The sequence below is a fragment of the Anolis carolinensis genome, chromosome 3 (genome assembly GCF_035594765.1).
Source record: "Anolis carolinensis isolate JA03-04 chromosome 3, rAnoCar3.1.pri, whole genome shotgun sequence".
In the NCBI taxonomy this organism is placed as follows: Eukaryota; Metazoa; Chordata; class Lepidosauria; order Squamata; family Dactyloidae; genus Anolis; species Anolis carolinensis.
In genome coordinates, this window is record NC_085843.1 from 211,088,378 (window position 1) to 211,106,847 (window position 18,470).

The following is an 18,470-nucleotide window of genomic DNA, read 5'->3' on the forward strand; positions in this document are numbered from 1 at the left end:
GAACTGGCCAATGTAATGCCCATGGGAAAGAGAAAAAGGAACATGTAAAAGAGGGACATCTGAAATGTAAATGAGCATGCTTGCCTAAGTGGTCATTAGTGTTAAGCCTCATGAGCCTGTCTTCAGATGTTTTCAGTCCCAGCTTGACAGCTCAGTCACCTACCTGTCTGGATCGTAGAAAACCATTGCCTTCTGTACTTTGTTGTACGCAGCTACTCGGAAGGGAATGATTTCCACAGAGGTCAATCCAGGAGCCATGCTCAGCACCTTTCCACCTTGTGTGGGTTCATACAGGTCTTTCTTGGTCTCTGGGTGAGGCATCCCAGCTGGATCTCGGCCCACAATGTAGAAGTTGGCTCCAGCGATCATTCGGGCTCTGCAGTGCCACTGGACCTAGGGTGATAGCAACGGATTAGCAGCCCACTTGAAACAAGCAATGTCAGGACATTAAGAGATTTTGTTTTGTTTTAAATCTTGACATCTTGTTTAGGAATTGCAAGATCACAAGCTGGACTTAAAATCTCATAACTGATGGAAATTCATTATTTATGATTGTTAACAAAAACTTACAATTTTAATACAGGCAGTACCCCAATTGAAGGGTTACCAAAGCACTGAGAATCTGGGAGATAATGGTCTGACTCCTACTGAGCAGTTACAAATACTTAACCTACAGTAACACATCTATAATTGCTATGCACTTATGATCCCTACATAGGCCATGCTTTGGGGGCTACATAGGAAGTATGAACCTCACGTAACAGAAAGCATCTATTGGGCTCAATGAGAGTCCATTTCCTTGTTGTTCTACAAGTGGTCTACAAATAAAGTGTATTATTTATTATTATTATTATTATTATTATTATTATTATTATTATTATTATTATTATTGATCTTTCCACTCACTGACCCCCCCCCCCCCGCCTCAACTTGAGTGTTATCTGGAATGAGGGGGATTTGGGACAGGGGTTGTTTTTCTGTCTCTCATGCTGTCCTAGCAAGTGACCAGGCAATTGTATTGTAAGAACTGTTGAGGAGTTAATTCAGTCCAGGCCAACCCTAGGTTGTCTAGCAGGATGAAGGGAGAAGCAACAGAGTGGTTGTCAGCCAGTACAGAAGTTGTTCAGCAAGTCCAGATAAACAAAGTCAGCAAGAAGTAAAATAGAGTAATAAATTGTAGCCACTTCAAGATCAGTACTGAGAAGTACTACCAGTTGCCAAGAAAGAGGGTTAAAACCAACAAAGCTGCCAGAAAGTGGCTGGGAGATTTCTAAGAAGTAGTTTCAAGACCCCAGGTGTCTAATCGGGTCAGGGTCTTCTACTTAACAACCACAGGGAATGATGCAATCTCTTTGTTTCTTCCTCAATGAATTATGGCAATGGGTTGAAAACATCTGCAGTCTCCTGCTGGGGAGTAGGACCCCAATCTGTCTCAATCATTGGCTCCTTGGATTCAGAGAGAACTGCTGATTCATGGCAATATGCCTGGTCTCCATCTGAATCTTCAACTCCAAAGGGTGGGTTATGGCACATGTCAGATTATTCACAGAAGGGGTGGCAACATCACACAGCTGCTTCTCAAACAACAGAGGATTTGATCCCTGTTGGTCTTAAGGGCTACTTACCAGTAAGTGAGGTTTTTGATGAGGAGGTCGGGCCAGAGTCCATTGTGTAGCACTATAGTTAGGGAGCTAAATTTTCAGTGCCCCAGAAATCCTTCATCTGGGATGCTGCCAGACTGCAAAGGTAGGGGTTTTTTGGAGCAGGGAGGGGGGAAGTGTGGCATCATCAGATGAAACTAAAACTACAGAGATCCATCATCACATTAGTGTCTCATGATGCAGAATCTCAAGCAATGTCCTGGGTGACAATTCTCCACCAAACTCAATGATACTTCTGAGTAGTCATGTATTTGTTAGTTTTGACATAAATGCAAAATAAATCTTCAGTGACAACATGTACTCTGGATGCATACTGGCCTTACTGAAGTTTTACCTTGTATTTTAGTTACTTAAATGTCAGATGAAAATTTGTCTATTGAATAAGAATAGTTTTTTTAGTTCCTAGACTTCCTCTTGTGAGTTTCCAGTTTGGGCAGATTCTTTTTTGTTCATTGCATTGCAGTCTTTCTGATCCAACTTTCTTTTTAAGCAGCCAGTTCCATCCGTTCTCAACCACTTATTTTCCTACCAGATTATTCACTTGTTTCTTTTAAGCCCTTTCTCTGATTAGCCACCTCTAACTCAAAAAGAAAGAGAAAGAGAATTCCACTCCTTGGAAGGAAATAAAGGCAGCAAAATGAGGTTTCATCCTGGAAATGCCATACCTCTGTTGGTCCAGCATACAGCATGGGAGAAGGGAAAATTGCAACAACTGTGGATTTTGGATCCAACACTTGCTCTTCCAGCACAGCAGCATGTTGTTTCATGCGCCAATCAAGAGGCACATCATCGTCTTTGGTCCACCCACCGAGAGGATGCAGGAGCAGCACAGGATGCTTGTAGCCTCGTTCTAGAAGGCGACGTTTGGTATCCTGCATCAACAAGGCATGTCCATTGTGTACAGGATTACGAAGCTGGAATGCAAATACTGCATCTGGAAAACAAGAAAAGGGAATGCAGGATCAGGAACACACAAAACTAGTCAAAAAATATCTGATACATTATCTGTAATATCAAGTTGGACAACTACATCTTTCTATACCAGTGGTTCTCAGCCTCTGGGTCTCCAGATATTTTTGGCCTTCAACTCCCAGAAATCCTAACAGCTGGTAAACTGGCTGGGATTTCTAGAAATTGTAGGCCAAAACACCTGGGGACCCACAGGTTGAGAATCACTGACCTATACAATCCTGCATTACAACTCCCAGGTATTCCTCATTATTGACTAAGGCTGATGGGAACTGTAGTCTAACATCAGCTCAGCCAATGTTGCCCATTCCTGACCTATTGGATCAAGAATAGAATAGGTCTCTACAGTCACCTACGGACACACCGCCACGACACTTGAAAGACAATCATACTCAGCCACAAGTGAGCCTATGATGATGCAATAGCATTTACCCTGTGTTGAGAACAAAACACAAGCAATGGGATTTTGCATCAATATTATTGAGTGACTACTTACAATTACATTAAGGCCATTACATTGCACAAAATTGAACACTTACCAGCATTCATTTCTCTAAACTTCTGCCGCAGCTCCAAGGGTGTCAAGCGGTACTGGTCCAGTCCATCATTCCATTTTATTCTTTCGAGCACATAGAGATCTCCACCAGCCAACCAATCTCCACTTTCCATCACCATCTATTAAAGCACACAACCGTGACTTACAATAACATGAAACGTAAATGTAATTTGGGGATTGCAGTCTCTAAATAAAACACAAGAAGGAAGCTTTATTCCCCTCAAGATGGTCTTGGGCTACTTCTCCATTCCTGACCACTGATTATGCCAATGGAAACTAGAGTCTAATATCTTGAAGATGACAGGTTCTCTACTGCAATCAAAAGTAAGGGGACAGACAGAACGATTCTTATTATTGAGATTCTGTGGATTCTGTCACTTGAACAACCGCATTGTATCATGAGTAATGGCCAAGCTGGGGTCTCGGTCCATCTGTCAGGGGTGCTTTGTTTGCGCTTTTGGTGCACAAAGGCAGAAGGGGGTTGGACTAAATGGCCCAAGGGATCTCTTCCAACCCTCTTTATTATTTTATTATGATTATGATTATTATTATTAACATTGATACTGTATTTGTTCCCATTTGGTTTTTTAACTTCAAAATAAGATATGTGCAGTGTGCATAGGAATTTGTTCATAGTTTTTTTTAAACTATAGTCTCCAATGGTCTGAGGTACTGTGAACTGGCCCCTTGTTTAAAAAGTTTGGGGAACCCTGGGTTAAATCCTTGTGCTGCTGAACTGCTGACCTGAAGGTTGGCAGTTCTAATCCACAGGACGGAGTGAGCTCCCGCTGTTAGCTCTAACTCCTGTCAACCTAGCAGTTCAAAAACATGCAAATGTGAGCAGATCAATAGGTACTGCTTCAGTGGGGGAAAAGAAAAAGATGCTCCAAGCAATCATGCTGGCCACACGACCAAGTGTCTATGGACGCAGGCTCTTTGGCTTGGAAATTGAGAAAGAACACCTCCCACAGAGCCGGAGATGAGCACCGCCTCCAGAGCCGGAAATGAAAGAAGACTTTGCTATTGTCTATGTATTTGTTGTCACACTGTATGTCATTGTAATCAATGCACTAATGTTTGTAATGTTTGCCTGTGTTTGTTTATATACTGTAATCCGATCTGAATCCCCTCGGGAAGAAGGGCAGAATATAAATAAAATGTTGTTGTTGTTCAGAGTACAAACTGCCATTTTTCACTCTTTGTTTCCCAGCTACATGTTGTGGCCAAAACGACTTTTAAAAAGCAGGACCCAGAAGGAAACAGAAACAGAAAGTACATTTTCTCAATAATCCCTTAGATTAATCCCCATTTATTGGTACAAACACGGACATGGACACACACCCGAATTAAGAGGAAAAAGAATAAAAAAGCATTTATTTATTCTGAGTTCACTTACTTTCACATGTGGGTGCTTTGCACATGTGGTCCCCCAAACACGTGCACAACGTTCTTCCTTCCTGTGCTCAAAAAATTCTGGGTTTTTGAGTATTGCTACCCTCCGCCCATTGTACTCCAAGGTAAATGCACTGCAGCCTTCTAGTCGTTTCTTGTCTTCCGAAGATATCGGAAGTACGATGGGAATGCTCAGGTTAATAACACCATCTGTGGTGGTTGTTTTTTTTTAAAAAAAAAAAGAAAGAAAGAGAAATGTCATGTTTATTCTTTTTAAAATAGTATATGAAAAATGTGGTTAAGTGGGTGATCTGACAACAGTTTGAAAGAGAAAGAAGGCAGTGAAGATTTAGCCTAAGATGTGCCAACTCCACTCCAGTCTACTAAATTGTTGGGTGGTTCAGCTTTCATGGGCTCCAGCTGCTGCACCAAATCTTATACAATTAATACAACTGTAGTACAATTCAGAATGTTCCCAGATAACAGCAGCTTTCATTCTTAAAGGGCAAGATAACTATACAAAAAACATCTCTGCTATCAGTACACTTTGTTTAGTAGTTCTATAGCACATTTATATAACTTCTTAACATTAATTGCCGTGCCCTAATACTTAGGTGTGTCTCCACATTGTTCAAACATTACTTTTGAAAAGCAAACACCTACTCCTAGTGTGTTTCTTTTCCCATACGAAACAAGTCAACTTACCCAGTTTTGTTAGCTGGCTTTAAAAAATCAATAACCTCTGCTTGTAAATATAATAGATCGTTTTTAAAGTTTTCCATTCATAAATCACAATCAGTGCACAAATTAGAAACCGGGTGTGTTGCCAGTTTTTTTTTAACCCAATGATTTTCAATACAATTTCAAGTAAATTTTAGTGAATTCCATGATTGTAATACCTTTTAAAACTATCCTTAAGATTCCGATCATCTGATTATCTTGTCTATGGGTTGGATCCAAAGAAAAATAACTTCTCCAAACTGCTCCAGGCAGAAACATCTAAAATCCCTTATATGTGTGCAAAGCAAAAGTTAACAAGTAGGGCATAAGTGGGAAATGATTTCATGCAAATATACACAGCTGCATATTAACATGTAAAGGAAATGTACAATTCCATGTAGTGTGTGCTTCAACACAACATATGTGTGTGTGTGCACATGCTGCAGCGCAAATAGTTTTCTGCTGAAAATATTCACCAGCTACTTACAAATATGGGCACTTTAAATCTCCAAGTAGTAACATGCGGCGGGGCTTCTCTAAGCCGGTTGCTTGCCGGGAGAGACGTTTATGTCGGATAACCAGAACTCTACTGTATTTGAATCATCTGTATTTGAATCTGTTTGTCTGTGTGCTGTATGTCTAATAATAGCATTGAATGTTTGCCATGCATGTGTGCATTGTGATCTGCTCCGAGTCCCCTTCGGGGTGAAAAGGGAGGAATATAAATATGGTAATAAATATATATCAAGGCAGATGATCCACAATATCTGCTTTGAACTGGATTATCTGAGTCCACACTGCCATATAATCCAGTTCAATGTGGCTTTTATACAGCTGTGTGGAAGGGGCTTAAGGCCCCTTCTACACTGCCATATAATCAAGATTATCAAAGCAGATAATCCACATTATCTGTTTTGGATTATATGAGTCTACATTGCCATATAATCCAGTTCAAAGCAGGGAATCTGGATTTTATATGGTAATGTAGAAGGGACCTAAGTAGCTGTGTTTTCCAAGGCTTAGTCTAGCCAAATATATGTTTACATGCCAGCCTAGACCTTGCATTGTGGTGGCAGATGCACTTGCACCCCAAACATAAGGACTTGATTTGCACACATATACTGAATTTAAATTAAAAACAATAAGAGATATATGACTGAATCCATCTTTAATCTCATGGAGGAGAAGCTTTGAATCCAAGCCAATTTATAAATTCTCTAGACTTTAATTTACATTTAAATATTATATTATATGGTGATGGCTTATCCATATCAAATCCATGCATGATCATGAACTTTTGAAAAATAGCATATTCATACTAAGATTCAACCAGTTATATGTATTGTTTTCACTCATCTAAATCAGGCTCTCGTTTCCAAAGATCTTTCAAATACATCTCAATCCATCAATGGCATTGCCTTATCCAACGGTCAGTGTTCATTTTGTAAAGCCAATTGGAAACCACCCTGGGTCCCATTTTATTACTGACCTACAATGCAGGTATTCTACAATATGGTCACCTGCAAAGCTGTAAACAATCCCCAGTTGCAGCTACTTGCCATGCACAATTTTTTTTCCTATATGTAAAAAAAAAACTCAGAAAAAATCATAGAAAATAAATTGATTTCTGTCACTGGGATACATTTTGATCTAGCCAATGGCATTAAAATAAATGCCTCTGCCGAAGACTAAAATTGTATAAATGATATTAAATTCTATTTCATGAGGATTTATAACAGACTTTGTGTTAGATAGGAAAGATCATCACTATTTGTAGCCTGCAAGATCCAAAGCAGACTTCCTACCAAGGCAGTGATGACAGCTCTTCAAGAGAAAAGGAGCAATGTCAAATGCCGGAAAGCAGGCTACGGCCCCTTCTACACTGCCATATAATCCAGATTATCAAATCCGATAACTCACATTATCTCCTTTGAACTGGATTATATGAGTCTATACTGCTATATTATCCAGTACACAGCAGATAATCTGGATTTTATATGGCAGTGAAGAAGAGGCCTACATTATATAGCTGCTGAGCTGTTCTAAAGTAAGGTTAACAAACTATGCACAACCAATACTGAGAACAAGCATGGATAAATGTGGGTACAAGCCTGATTCAGAGATCTTAAATAGTTTCTCTGGAACCTTCAGTGTGAACAGGACTGAAGTGGATCTAGAGTTGATTCCGCCACCCCAGCCATTTAACACTAGAAGAGAAACCTGATGTTATGAGTGTTAACTGGTTGAATCATGAATATACTCAGACTGATTGCACTCTTTTGCATCAAAATTTCATTGCTGTGACACATTGTCTTACAAAAAACTGCTGCATACATACCAAGCGCGGCTATATCAACTCTACCCCTTCCTGGCAAAATATAAAGACAATTATGAACCACACTTTAACTGCCCCTCACTCCATTTCCTCTGTGATGTTAATTTGATGTTGCATGCCTTAAACAGTATTCTTCTTTCATGATGGCATTGACATGGAGTGATCTACATGTGGAAGAAGGTCCTTGTACACACTCTATGGGTATGCTATGTTACCCATGGCTATGGGTATGCACTTCCATCCGCACCAAACTGAACCACCGAAACTAGATAGATGTGTCTTTTGATGCTGACAGAGATAGTTCTATATTAGAGGTGTGTGAAACGACAGAAATCCGATTTGTAATTCACTTTGAAATTCAGATGGCCTCCCGTTTAATTCTGAAAAATTCAGAAAGGGGGGGGGCTCAATTCGTAATCCAGATTCCAAAGTTTCATTATTGTTTCAATAAGATTCATTCCATTAGCGGCAATTGGAAAATTTTTGAGGCTCATTTCTCCGTTATTTTTATGGCTACCAGAATGAAACTTATCACACCTGTAGGTCATACAACCAGAAAAAAGCAATGTTTCCCTGTTTTGTCATTGCAACAACCCAATAAGTATGTAAAGCTGAAAGATCTTGCATAGTAGTTACCAAAAGGACATGTTTAGAAAGAGATAATATCTTTTCAGAGAGCTGAAGGAAGTAGGAAAGAGGGATTGCATTATACTTATTACATCTTCACCTCTAGGAAACAAATTTTATATTTTTAAATACAAAAATCTGAACAGCTTGTTTGACAAGAGACAATTGTGTTTATAAAACATTGAATATATACAGGGAAGTGGAAAGCCTTTTGAATCACAGTCAGCTCTCCACATTTGTGAGCTTGATTTCTGCAAATTTGATTATTCACAGAATTGATTGAAATGTTCTCTCTAGGAATCAAGTTGTCCAGGAACACCTGGCCACTCTAAACGAATTCAAGTACCCAGGGCCAGATCAGCTACATCCAAGAGTACTGAAGGAACTAGCGGAAGTTATTTCAGAACCACTGGCAATTATCTTCGAGAGTTCTTGGAGAACGGGAGAAGTCCCAGCAGATTGGAGGAGGGCGAATGTGGTCCCTATCTTCAAGAAGGGAAAAAAGAACGACCCAAACAATTACCGTCCGGTCAGCCTCACATCAATACCAGGCAAAATTCTGGAAAAGATCATTAAGGAAGTGGTCTGCGAACACTTAGAAACAAATGCGGTCATTGCTAATAGTCAACACGGATTTACCAAAAACAAGTCATGCCAGACTAATCTGATCTCTTTTTTCGATAGAGTTACGAGTTGGGTCGATACAGGGAATGCTGTGGATGTAGCGTACCTGGATTTCAGTAAGGCCTTCGACAAAGTCCCCCACGACCTTCTGGCAAACAAACTAGTAAAATATGGGCTAGACAAAACTACGGTTAGGTGGATCTGTAATTGGCTAAGCGAACGAACCCAAAGGGTGCTCACCAATGCGTCGTCTTCATCATGGAAAGAAGTGACAAGTGGAGTGCCGCAGGGCTCCGTCCTGGGCCCGGTTCTGTTCAACATCTTTATTAACGACTTAGACGAAGGGTTAGAAGGCACGATCATCAAGTTTGCAGACGACACAAAACTGGGAGGGATAGCTAACACTCCAGAAGACAGGAGCAGAATTCAAAACGATCTTGACAGACTAGAGAGATGGGCCAAAACTAACAAAATGAAGTTCAACAGGGACAAATGCAAGATACTTCACTTCGGCAGAAAAAATGGAAATCAAAGATACAGAATGGGGGACGCCTGGCTTGACAGCAGTGTGTGCGAAAAAGACCTTGGAGTCCTTGTGGACAACAAGTTAAACATGAGCCAACAATGTGATGCGGCTGCTAAAAAAGCCAATGGGATTCTGGCCTGCATCAATAGGGGAATAGAGTCTAGATCCAGGGAAGTTATGCTCCCCCTCTATTCTGCCTTGGTCAGACCACACCTGGAATACTGTGTCCAATTTTGGGCACCACAGTTGAGACAAGCTGGAAAGCGTCCAGAGGAGGGCGACTAAAATGATTAAGGGTCTGGAGAACAAGCCCTATGAGGAGCAGCTTAAAGAGCTGGGCATGTTTAGCCTGCAGAAGAGAAGGCTGAGAGGAGACATGATAGCCATGTACAAATACGTGAAGGGAAGTCATAGGGAGGAGGGAGCAAGCTTGTTTTCTGCTGCCCTGCAGACTAGGACACGGAACAATGGCTTCAAACTACAGGAAAGGAGATTCCACCTGAACATCAGGAAGAACTTCCTCACTGTGAGAGCTGTTCGACAGTGGAACTCTCTCCCCCGGGCTGTGGTGGAGGCTCCTTCTTTGGAGGCTTTTAAGCAGAGGCTGGATGGCCATCTGTCAGGGGTGCTTTGAATGCGATTTCCTGCTTCTTAGCAGGGGGCTGGACTGGATGGCCCATGTAGTCTCTTCCAACTCTACTATTCTATGATTCTATGATTCTATGAATCGCTAGCTCCTCCAGTATGGCTCTATGAACTTCCTCTGGTCATGCGAGAGGACCTAGAGATATCTAGAAAGAATGCCATTGTTCTAGGTTCTCCAGTGCAATTCTATGGTCAGATTCCATTTGAATGTCGAGATATTTAATACCTTTCTGGGATAACTCTAGAAATCTCTAGATCTTTCAACACAACTCAAGCCCTATCTACACTACCATATAAAATCATATAGCAGTGTAGACTCATATAATCCAGTTCAAAGAAGATAATCTGGATTATCTGCTTTGATAAACTGGATTATAAGGCAGTGTAGATACAACCTCAATAGCATATTGTGACTAGAAGTCAGGTAATTTAATGGTACTCAGTTGTATACATGGTTTCAAGTAACTGTGATCTGGTCAGAAACTATCACCCCATGAATACAGGGGTCTTACTGTACTTTATTGTGATTAGCATATTTAAAAACTTATTCTCAGCACTGATGCTATTACATAATAGATGAAATTGTGCTCCATTCATCTCAGGGCCCATCCAGACAAGGCCCAAAATGCTCCTGGAACATACCAATGTTGCACTAGGAAGAGGGGGGATTGCTCCTGGTATGCTCCTGGTGTGTTTTAAGTTTCCCTGTATTTGTAAGGCTTTTAGAGGGGGATTTGGGGTAGCCCCATTGCAGCACGATAGTTACCGTGCTGCAATGGGGGCAACCACAGGAAAGCCCATCCCCCCCCCCAGGTTGTGGGGACTTAAACCCATTTCAGAGTGGTTTTCTTTAACCCGTTTCGAAGTGAGTTTAATGTATGTCTGGAAGCTCCCCCAATGTGCAGATGTTCTACGTGTATTTATTGAAAATATTTTCTTTCAATGGTGCAGATAAGCAGACAAACTTTCTAAGGACAGAATGTAGGAGCCAGCAAATCATACCATCAAGCAAGGTCCCAAAATGGATAACTTGTAAGTATTCTTTCTCCCGCATAAAGCCTTTGAGTGGGGTGGCCCAACCTTCACTCAGGACTTGAACCCACTGTAGATCCAGCTGGAAAAAGAAGAGAGGGCAGTGCATGAAAGATTTACAAATCAGAGCAAGATGGGAGGAATTTATTTACCTTTCACTATAGCAAATTATAGCAAATATTTACTAATTAAATACTAGCCATTGTCCCCAATTTTTCAAGTATTATAATCACAGAGAGACACAAACAAGCACACTTTTTTAAATAAACCAATTAGACTGTAATCCTAAATCATTATAAATATAATATACTGTAGCATACTGTAACTTTTTTTCACTAAAATACACAAATCATCACAGCCAGCTGTTATTCTATAGTGGAGGACTTAGGGCCCTTCTATGCAACCATATGCAATCCAAATTATCTGATTTCAACTGGAGTATATGGCAGTATAAACTCATATAATCTAGTTCAAAGCAGATAATGTGGATTATCTGTTTTGATAATCTGGACTATATGGGAGTGTAGATTCAACCTTTGAAATGCCTAGAAAGAAAATTTCTCTGTCCTCCAAATATTTTGGACTTCAATTTTCCAGTTCTTCACCATGGGCCAGGTTGACTGTGTTGTCTGGACCACAAATGTTCTAGAGTGTGCTTTTCAACGAGGCCCCTTCTACACTGTCATATAAAATCCAGATTATCTGATTTAAACTGTAATATTTGGCTGTGTAGACCAGTGGTTCTCAACCTGCGGGTTCCCAGATGTTTTGGCCTTCAACTCCCAGAAATCCTAACAGCTGGTAAACTGGCTGGGATTCCTGGGAGCTGTAGGTCAAAACACCTGGGGACCCACAGGTTGAGAATCACCCGGTGTAGACTCCTATAATTTAGTTCAAAGCAAATAAGGTGGATTTTCTGCTTGGATAATCTGGATTATATGGCTTTGTAGAAGGGGCCTTAGGCTGAGGCTGGATCTAGACGGCACTATATCCCAGGATCTGATCCCAGATTTCCTGCTTATCCCAGATTATCTGGCAGTGTAGACTCATATAATCCAGTTCAAAGCAGACTCAGATAATCTGGGATAAGCAGATAATCTGGGATCAGATCATGGGATATAAGGCAGTGTTGATCCCGCCTGAGGCAGGAGGGGAATTTGCCCTACTTTCTTTTTGCATCTTGATACTACTTCTCCTAACCCTGGTTTTTATTTATATTTTTAAATGTATGAATTCATTTCCAAGATCTCTTTACTTAGTTGTAGCACTATGATTCTATTTTAAATGTCATGATTCGATCCAAGGAAATCCTGATATTTGCAATTGAGAAGATACTTAGGGCCCTTCCACATAGTCATATAATCCAGAATATCATGGCAGAAAATCTCACAATATGTGCATTGAACTGGGATATATGACTCCACACTGCCATATATTCCAATTCAAAGCAGAAAATATGGGATTTTATTTAGCTGTGTGTACAGGGCCTTAGAAAAATTATAACCCAGAAGATGCCTCACCAGACTACAAATCCCAGGACTTTATAGGATAAAGTCACAGACAATAAAGTGAAATAGTGTTCGGAAAAAGACCTAAGATATGGCAAGTGATTACACTTACAAATATGAGCCAATAGATGGCAATATATGTCATCAGATGCATTTTCAAACACAGAAAACGTTATTCCTTGCATCTATAACATATTCAGGAATGGGGGGGGGGGAGTTACAAAGAATTTAAGGAACCCTATGCTTATCTGAGACAAGGGCTTTCAAACCTTATACATGTAAATAATTTTTTGAACATTTCCATCTGAATCGTAGGCATTCCAGTTTGGAATTCTCTGCTGGAGAACTTCAGTAGCTCTTCAAATTGCAAATCGAAGGGTTCCAAGGAACTTTATCATGTCAGTGACAATACTATAACTGCATAGTGTACAAAGGTCCTAGGGACCTGGGTAAAGCAGGGTTAGGGCCCTTCCACACAGCCCTATATCCCAGAATATCAAGGCAAAAAATCCCACAATATCTACGTACTTTGACCTGGGTTATCTAAGTTCACACTGCCATATATTCCAGTTCAAAGCAGATAGTGAGAGATTTTATTCAGCTGTGTGGAAGGATCCTTAGAGCAAGACATTTGGGCCCCTAGACACCTCCAAGGTCATGTGGCTGTTACCTTCCCACTGGAGCAGTACCTATCGATCTACTCACATGTGCATGTTTTCGAACTGCTAGGTTGGCAGAAGTTGGGGCTAACAGTGGGAGCTCACCCTGCCCCCCAGATTCAAACCACCAACCTTTTGGTCAGCAAATTCAGCAGCTCAGTGGTTTAACCTGCTGCGCCACCCTTGGAGATTGCTTGGCCACAGATGCCTTCATTTCCACCTGGGAAATGTTAGAGGACGTGAAAACCTGATTCTCTAATCATGTGTTGATAGCTACACATGAGACAGAGGGATGTGGAGCCAAACCTAAAACCCAAAACAAAGGCCTGCATTCAATTGTTAGTCTCAACTAACAAGAACAGATCCATTGAATGACTGACATTCACATCACACTTGACTAACCAAGTTCACATTGATTCAGTCTAGTCAAGTTAGGACTAGCCACTGGATTTAGCCCAGAACTATTTCTATATCATTCTCTCCTATCTCCCACCGAGGAGCCCCCGGTGGCGCAGCAGATGAAACCATGGAACTGCTGAACTTGTTGACCGAAAGGTCAGCAGTTCAAATCCGGGGAGTGGGGTGAGCTCCCCTATTAGCCCCAGCTTCTGTCAACCTAGCAGTTTGAAAACATGTAAATATGAGTAGATTAATAGGAACCACTCTGGCAGGAAGGAAAGGGCGCTCCATGCAGTCATGCCGGCCACATGACCTGCTGACAAGGCCGACTCTTTGACTTAGAAATGGGGATGAGCACCAACCCCCGGAGTCGGACACAACTAGACTTAATGTCAGGGGAAAACCTTTAGCTTTACATTTACTACTCTTATCTTATACCTGACAAAGAGGACCTGCCCCACAAAAGTTTATGCAGCAGTAAATGCATTAATCTTTAAGGTGCCATGGAGCTCTTTTATGTATTTGTTTACCACATTTACTAACCACCTTCTAGTAGGTGTTCAAGGTGAAGTTATAATAGGTTCACGTAATTAAAGTTTGCAGAGGTCACTTTGAGATCCAATAAAACAGGAGCTATTAAAAACCCTGATCTTGTTAAAAGAAGCCAGTAAAAGTCCAGTCTGGGGACACTTTTTTTAAAAGTCATTTCGAGGTAAAAGTGAGTTCAGAAAAAGTCAGTCCAAGAAAAAAATGGTACTTAGCTCCCAATATATAATGATAGAACAAGAAATAGAATGAGAACTTGCTCCTTTGGGTTAACAGAATACTCTTATTTTTATTTAAAACTGTAAAGATTTGCCTATCAGCAAGCTAACAATTATCCTAAGATAGGTTTTTAAAATATATATATATATATAATCAAATGACCTCTAAGGGGCATGGGGCAAATTTGCTATGTTTGTCTTTCCAGAGGTTTTAGGCCTCAAAGGCATTATGTTTCTGAGCTGAAGTCACTTAGACTTTAAGAAGCTAATGAGAGGGCAAAACATTGCAAAATGTCTCATCGCACATTGCAAAAGGTGCAGGGAAGATTCTGGTTGTTTAAAAAGTTTATAATCAGGAGTGAGTGCCTCTGGAGGAAACAAAACATACGTGGGTCACACTTTCACTATCACGGACCAAAGAGTGAAGAATCTACTGTTTGTATGGGTAGAAAACAAACCAAGGGATTGAAAAGGAGAAAGAAAGATAGGAGAGATGATATTTCTCATTGCTTGATCTCCTACCTTGGTTATCTTTACAGAAGGCAGTGTATTGGCTTCAGCTCGAGCTTGTTCTATTTTATTTTCAGGCATAAACAGTTCAAGGACTTCCTTGATGGCTGTTGGTGGAACAATGCTCTAGTAGAGTGAAGAAGGAGGAGAGACAAAGGGAGAGATTAATGGTTAAAAAAGTAAACAAGGCCTTCACATTTTTCAAGGAAAACAACAGATAGTACTATGACACTTCAAAGACTAGGAAATAAATAGAAATAGGACCTTTTGTGTCCTGTGGCCTATGTCAAAGGTGACACAGAATTATTTGTTGGTTTTGCTGCCGAACTATAAAATGTGCACCTCTCTGTCAATTGTTAATATTTTTCTAGCCCAGGTGAAATATCCAAGGGAAAGGAAAGTACCTGCTCTTGCAAGAGCTCCACAATGGTGAGGATGCAGTCAGTCACCGAAGAAATGTTGGTTTTCAAAACAAGTTCAGGTGCTTCTGGTTTCTCATAGTCTGAGTCAATTCCAGTGAATCCTAGTTTAATTAAAATAAGGTTCATTAAAGTAAGAATGTGATCATCAAATGGTGAAAACAGCAAAACAATGTGTTATCTTCCATGCTTTTTAGTGGCTTTCATCTCTTATTTTCCAGCTACTGAAGACTTCTTATCAACTGCATTAAACCTATAGATTGATAGCACATTCTACTGCTTCTCTATTAACAATAGTGTGGTGCTTCTATTTTTAATTGTTTTAATAGTATGATTGATTCCATTTGAATTTTACCATGTATGGTTCAGCACATTTTTATGGGAATTTTAAAAATTAAATAGAAAACTGTCTAGAATTCCAAATGTGTGTGTGTGTGTGGGGGGGGGGGAGTGGGATATAAATTAATCAATAACTATTTCCCTTGCACAACACATCTATATATCACATTATCTTGAATGCACTCAGTCTCATCTGAGTTTGGAAACTGAGTAGGTTTGAACCTAGGTCAAACCTGAATGGGAGAACACCAGGAAATATCTGGAATCACTAAGTAGGGCTGAAAAAGAAACCAGCCTCAAAGCCCAGAGAGCAGCTTCTAGACCAGTGATTCTCAACCTGGGGTCCCCAGATATTTTTGGTCTTCGACTCCCAGAAATCAGAACAGCTGGTAAACTGGCTGAGATTTCTGGGATTTGTAGGCCAAAAACATCTGGGAACCCCAGGTTGAGAACAGCTGTTCTAGACAGAGCTAGATTAATAAATAGTCTGACTCAGGATAAGGCTATTTCCTGCATTCATATCTTCTGTAGCTGACTAGGGCTTCAGCCTGGAGATTGGTCTATAGCATGCCTGCACGACAAATGGCTCACAGACTGGATATGGCCCACAAAGACCTTCCCTATGGTCTGTGGGAACACTCAGGCCCCTCCCTCATGTTGTTTTCTTGTGAATGGTGCAAGGGTGGGAAATGGCAGATCTTCTTCTTCGATTGGGGGGGGGGAGGTGTGGCCCGCCGAACAGTTTGGGGAAACCCTTGGTCCTTTACAAGGGCCAAGTTGTGTAGGCCTGGTCTACAAGACACAGGCACATATCTGTACAATCATCCATGGCAGACCTCTTGAAACTCTTCCAGCAGATTATCTAGTAACATACAGGTTACTTTCATTTGTAAGTCTTCAAGGTTCAAACAAAGCCAGCCTGGTCAGGGAGAGGGAAGAGATGTAGCAACCATGACAAACAGTCACAGATTTGTCATACCTTTGATTTCTCCAGCACGTGCTTTTTTGTAAAGGCCTTTCACGTCTCTGCTCTCACAGATATTCAGAGGGGCATCTACAAAGATTTCAAAGAAAGGGAGTCCAGCAATTTCATGAATCTTACGTGCATTCTGGCGATCCTGTGTAAGGGAAAGAAGTATGAACACAAGAAGGTCCATGCCCCGGCATTGTTGGAACAGGGAATTCCCTCTCAGATTTAGTTTGAAGCTTAAAGGAACTATCCAAAGAAATAAAGTTATTCTGGAGATATTATTCAGCATCTTGGATAGCTCCTTTAAAATTCAAAGGGCCCACTCACACAACACAATTATTACACTACTATTCCTTTGCAAATGCTATAATTCCATTCTATGGGATTTGTAGTTTAGGGGGTAGTAGGCTGAACTAACTTCTGCAACCACAACTCTTATTCTCTACATCCAAAAAAGAATGGATATTCCACCTGAATACATAGTAAGCTCTATGTATAAGTAGAAGATTTTTAAAACCAGGCTCAGTAATATAGAAAGGTGCTAAATCCCCCAAAAGAAATACTAAATTCTTTCCTAGTGCATGAACAAACTCTTCCACTGTGAATAGTGCTGTAAACATGTGTGTGTGTGTGTGTGTGTGTGTGTGTGTGTAAAATAAGAGATTTCCACATACCCACATAAATGTCAATTTTGACCCTACTATAGCAAAACCCCCATAACTGTAGAACCCTTATCCATAGTTTCACTAATCTCAGCCTAGGTAACGGTCTCTCCAGGAATTTGCTACATTCTCCAAGACTTTCTATGGTATGCTTCCCCCAGAAATTACCGTACAGTTGTGTTGGAGAAGCCAGCATGTTTCTAAAGAGAATACCTCAAGATCCTCCTAAGGCAATTTTATGGTATCCTGGGACTGGAAGTGAGGTGATGCAAATATTTTCAGCTGTATGCATGGAGAACAAGACATTACTTGACTCTAACCCCCATCTTCACAAAAAATGTATGTTCTTCTAAAAAGTGCATATTAGGGAAGGCATTTTAAAAAAAAGAGGATGGAAAAATACAGAGTCTTTTGCAATACTACTCTTATCAGTCTTACCTTTGAAAAAGGAGAAATGAAGCTAGTTATGCAAACTAAGCCAGCATCAGCAAACAGCTTGGCCACCTCAGCAATGCGGCGGATATTTTCTTCTCGGTCATCAGCAGAGAACCCTAGATTTTTGTTGAGACCATGACGGATGTTATCTCCATCAAGAGAATAACACGGGATGCCATGAGTCATAAGGTATTCTTCAAGTGCAAACCCAATGGTTGTCTTACCAGCACCAGAAAGACCTGTTAATCATAGGAAGCATATACTATAAAACAATTCTGTAACATTTCAAGTAAATACCACACCAGTTACAAATATAATAAATACAATTTAACAGACTATATTACTTATAACCAAATTATCTCACTTAAACACAGTTTTGTATGTGTGTATCCCATACCATCTATGACATTGTTGATTGCCAGAGACTCTGGGACTTGAAGACCAAAATATTTGGAGGACCAAAGATAAAAATCATTGACCATGGATACCAGCTATCCATCTACAGAACTGCTAGGAAATGTCTGATGTCATCTACAATAAAGTGCTACTGAGCAATACAGCTATTGTCATATTTCTTTCAGTTTGTTTTGGCTACAAGTTGAAAAAAAGAGTCTTGGTTTGAGAATTGTGGGCAAAGCCAAAGAGGCAATAAAGGAATTCTTTGGCTAGCAGTTCTAACCAAAATGAGTTAACTAGTCAAGTATTCAAATTTCTTTTA

General features: G+C 40.4%; 1 protein-coding gene across 6 annotated transcripts in view; it reads right to left on the reverse strand.

The window, feature by feature from the left end:
• papss2 (3'-phosphoadenosine 5'-phosphosulfate synthase 2) overlaps window positions 1-18,470 on the reverse strand; it is a 64,045-nt gene that overhangs the window by 3,862 nt on the left and 41,713 nt on the right. For 4 of the 6 annotated variants that reach the window (XM_062977472.1, XM_062977473.1, XM_062977476.1 and 1 more), the window contains exons 3-12: window positions 17,756-17,991; window positions 16,665-16,803; window positions 15,332-15,450; window positions 14,940-15,053; window positions 11,058-11,169; window positions 7,637-7,666; window positions 4,583-4,788; window positions 3,170-3,305; window positions 2,327-2,595; window positions 164-393 (exon numbers count right to left, since the gene is read on the reverse strand). In XM_062977472.1, coding sequence (XP_062833542.1) covers window positions 164-393; window positions 2,327-2,595; window positions 3,170-3,305; window positions 4,583-4,788; window positions 7,637-7,666; window positions 11,058-11,169; window positions 14,940-15,053; window positions 15,332-15,450; window positions 16,665-16,803; window positions 17,756-17,991 — 1,591 coding nt within the window. The remainder of the gene's footprint in view (window positions 1-163; window positions 394-2,326; window positions 2,596-3,169; window positions 3,306-4,582; window positions 4,789-7,636; window positions 7,667-11,057; window positions 11,170-14,939; window positions 15,054-15,331; window positions 15,451-16,664; window positions 16,804-17,755; window positions 17,992-18,470) is intronic. The other 2 variants (XM_003224383.4, XM_062977477.1) reach the window with 1 other exon arrangement.